The sequence below is a fragment of the Lissotriton vulgaris genome, chromosome 4_1, assembly GCF_964263255.1.
Source record: "Lissotriton vulgaris chromosome 4_1, aLisVul1.2, whole genome shotgun sequence".
Taxonomy (NCBI): Eukaryota; Metazoa; Chordata; class Amphibia; order Caudata; family Salamandridae; genus Lissotriton; species Lissotriton vulgaris.
Window position 1 is genome coordinate 1,273,600,548 of NC_141691.1, and position 4,174 is coordinate 1,273,604,721.

Genomic DNA, 4,174 nt, shown 5'->3' on the forward strand with positions numbered 1-4,174 from the left:
ACAGGATGATGATACTGCTCACCTTCTTTACCTCATGATCTCCATGGGACTGAAGCAACTTCTCCACTCTCCCACCTACAGGGCTAGCCACATCCTGGATGGTATTTTTGCTAACCACAATAGTCTTAAGATCGAGGCAGTACAGCCTCCCAGCTGGGCTTACCACTGGCTGGTCGAGTTCAACATTACTCTCCCTCATCCCATTAAAACCAACATAGGTTACCCCCTAAACATATATGGTGTGGGAGTACGGAGAACAAGGTCACTGCCATCAACTTAAGAGGTCACTGCCATCAACTTAAAGGCCGCTTTGGTCTCGGTCTCGGATAGGAATCATACCGTTCAACCTCCCACGGCAGAGGAGTTTCGCAATTGGAATACCAACGTGTTGGATATCATTGCTCCATTCAAAAGTTGTGTCATGTAGGGCCAGATGTAGGTGGCTAAATACCGGTCAGTAACACAGAAATGTGCAGAATTCCTGCATTACCGACAAGTATTCAGCCATGTTCAATGTAGGTAACACCAAATGCCATTGCAAATAAGGAATCAGTAAAAATAAGGAAAACCAGTTACCGATTCCTTAATTTGCGATTAGCAGACACCGAAACCCCAAATACGGAATCGGTAAATAAGAAATCCTTAAAAACTTGCAAATCAATGTACCAAAATTCGATACTACCTAATTTTAAATTTTGTGATATTTTGGAGTCGCTAATTACCACTGACTCAAAGCAGGTGGTAATCAGGTGCACTGCATTTAAACAGCCCCAAAATGCAATAGTGTGTACAGAATGGCAGCCCTCTAAGTCATTGCAAGGTGCTTCGCATGCAAGCAGCAGGACTGCGGATCTGGAGATGGGAGGAACGCATGTACAAACTGCGCGTTACACTGTTCCTAAGGGACCTGCACCCACTCCTGGAGCATCAGACACCAAGGGCGCACGCTATACCAACACATTTTCAGGTTCTCTGTAGCCTGCACCTACCTGCATCAGGTAGTTACCAAGGGGTGATAGCTGTGGCAGGTGGTGTGTCACAGAGTTGCCTGTACTATTTCTTGAACAATTTCCTGGATGCCATGATGCAAAGAATGCATCAGTACATACGCTTCCCCAGCACACAGGCGGAACTGCAGAAGACCAAGATGGATTTTTATCAAAAGGCACAGTTCACACATGTTATAGGGTGCATTGATGGGACACACATACCAATCTGCCCACCTGCAGCTACAGAGTACATATATCGGAACCGCAAATCCACACATTCTATCAACGTGCAGGTGATATGCGATGCGGACCACATCATCACTGACATTGTAGCCAAATTTCCAGGGAGTACCCATGACTCCTACATATTCAGGACAGTGGGATCTACACATTTATGGCGGGGGGAGAATTTGGGGAAGGATACCTGCTCCGTAAATCAATGTGACACACCCTGATGTATACCTTGGATGAATGTGTTGGTGACTGTTATTATTGCAACTTCCTTTCTCACTCAGGTGACAGCGCATATGTCGTGCTGGCATTTATCCTGACTCCACATCTCAACCCATCCCCCCCAAGTGAGAGAAGATACAATGTGGCACATAGATCTATTCGCAATGTTGTGGAGCGCCCATTTGGACATTTTAAAAGCAGGTTCCGCTGCCTCCACAAAAGTGGAGGTGCATGTCAGTACCGCTCCATCATCTGCTGTAAAATAAAAGCAACATGTGCAATGCTGCATAACCTTGCCACAAAGAAAGGAACAGCAGTGGAACTGACTGACTCCGTGGACGAGGGTGAGGATTGTCCACAGCCAGGACACAGCACAGCAGGTGTGGCAGCAGAACCAGATTGGAAATCCAGATGGGCTGAGATCACAGGCAGCTATTTCTGAGTAAGTGAGGAGACACAGCCAGTTACTGGAATTGAGTGACTGTGTTTTATTACCATAGCACACCGCCACAACATGAAGGCCTCAACATGCCAGGTCAATATGTCATGGCCATTCCAAAGGCGAAATCGGTTATATCACCCATTTCTCAATACCAGGTGATGGCTGGCATTACTTCCGGCACCCACGTGCAGCACTGCTGTGTTCCCTGGGCACACTGTCCTCACTGGCATTCTGTCCTGTGGCAGCGCTGTGCCGTTTGCTGCGCCTCCAGCACTTGGTTATCAGGGGAGTGATGCTACTGCAGCTAGTTGCCTCTTCACTATCCTCCCATAACCTGCACCTGTAGTGGCTATCTGGATTGTTTGTAGTACTTCCAGTGCACTGGTCACTGTGACCAGCCCCCTTGCCACATCACAGCTGCAGTGGACCATCTCCTCCTGCATGGCCACCGAGCGCCTGCAGAGCAGAGAGGTGGCAGTGGAGAGGCGGTTCACTGCCTTAGTGTAGTTGTCCAATTTCTGCCTGTCCCTGAGCCTCACCCAACTGTCCTCATCCATTTTGCTGCACAGCAGCCTCACTGCCTCGGACATGTCCCTCATGCCCTCAGTCACAGTATTGTTCATGCTGGTAATGCCCTCCTTGATTTGCAACATGTGGCTTTTCATGTGGACCATCTGCTGTTGCACTGATCTTATTGTTTTGCCTTGCAGCTGCTGCACCTTGAGCATGCTCCCCTAAAGACCAGAAAATACACTTTCATCCTCGCCCTGTGCAACTGGACTGGCTGCCCTTGCTCTGCGGTGTCTGACGCCTGTTTGGGTGCGCTCGGTGGGGGACTATGTGCCTGCACTATTGTCATCCTCTGCCACCGTGAACTGTTTGCCTCCCATGCTGTCCTCCTCTGACACCTCCATCTGCTGGAGGCTAGCCACTACATGCCTCCTGGCTCTCGGTGGTGGTGGCGGTGATGGTGGCGGTGATGATGCTGGTGATGGTGGGGGATGTGGTGTGCTCTGCAGGTAACAATACCTCCTCCTCCTGTGTTCTCTCTCTCCTGGGTGCCTTTTTCTGTGTCCCCTTCTGCAGCCCAGTGCGATGGCTCGCCTGTGGAGACAGAATGTACATTGGCTCACTTGTCTGGCAGCATATGAGTAATAATACATTTCCTGACTGCCAATCAAACTGACTGTCCTCTGCTTGCTAATTGCTGATGTGTGTCACATGCCTTTGGGTTCAGTGGACTGACTGTTATGATATGTGTTACTTCTGACTACATCTCCCATAATGCATTGCTGGTTTTTAATAAAAATAAGTACTAGAGTGGGAATCATACTGCCTCTTTGGGGATTGGAGTTTCGGTTAGGAAGTGGGGGGACAGCATGCTGTGCATGCATCTTACCTTGCCTGTTGCCAATCTGGGTCAGCTGTCTGCATTCCCAATCCCACTCACACTCTCCGGCTTGAGGGTGGACTCCACCAGGAGATCCAGTACAGTTGGTGCAGGTGCTGTGTTTCTCCCTCCACCTGTCTGCTTGGCTTGCTTTATTCTCTCTGCCAACCTCTCCTTTGCATGCTTCCTGAGGTCATACCAGCATTTTTTAAGTTCTTCAATGGAGCGATGGGTTACTCCAATGGCATTAATCCTTTCTTGGATACCCAGCCATATCTGCCTCTTCTGAGATTCAGGCATATGCAGGGAATTTTTTTCAAAAAGTTTGTCATGGTCCTTTGTCACCTCCTCAATTAGGACCTTCAGCTCCCTCTCACTACATTTATGTTTCCTTTTGTGCTCTCCTGCCTCCTTTTCCCTCTCCTGGTTGGCCATATCTGCTCTGGGATGTCATCAGAAACTTGGAGGAGTTGCTCCTGGGTTGTTTGCTGTTGTCCATGCCTCTCCAACAACTTCAGGATCAGTGCAGCTGCATGGGTGTGGCCACTTCTTGATTGTGAGGTCATGAGGAAGCACAGGATTGGCAGATTCAACAATTTGCAATTTTTTAAATTACTGAATCCCTAATTACCGAATCTGTATTAAGGAATCGTGATACCAATTTGGTAATGGGGAATCAGTATTTTTTTTAACAATGTATACTGATTCGCTAAATGTTACCAATTTTTACTGATTCTGTAATTTTTACCTAATTTTTATCTACATTGGAAATACTGAGTTCTTAATAACAAATCTGTAAAATCTGCTATTAAGGACTTGGTATTTCTGATTTACCAACATCTGGCCCTTAAAAAACTAAATCCTCAGCTCCATTGTTTTCGGAAGAGGGTATGGCTCTCA

At 47.6% G+C, this 4,174-nt stretch overlaps 1 protein-coding gene across 1 annotated transcript; it reads right to left on the minus strand.

Moving 5' to 3' along the window:
* Nucleotides 1-3,304: 3,304 nt before the first annotated feature.
* LOC147723127 (nuclear apoptosis-inducing factor 1-like) lies at nt 3,305-3,709 on the minus strand. Its single transcript, XM_086967451.1, has one exon. The coding sequence runs from the start codon at nt 3,707-3,709 to the stop codon at nt 3,305-3,307; it is 405 nt and encodes a 134-aa protein (XP_086823577.1).
* Between the last annotated feature and the right edge of the window lie 465 nt (nt 3,710-4,174).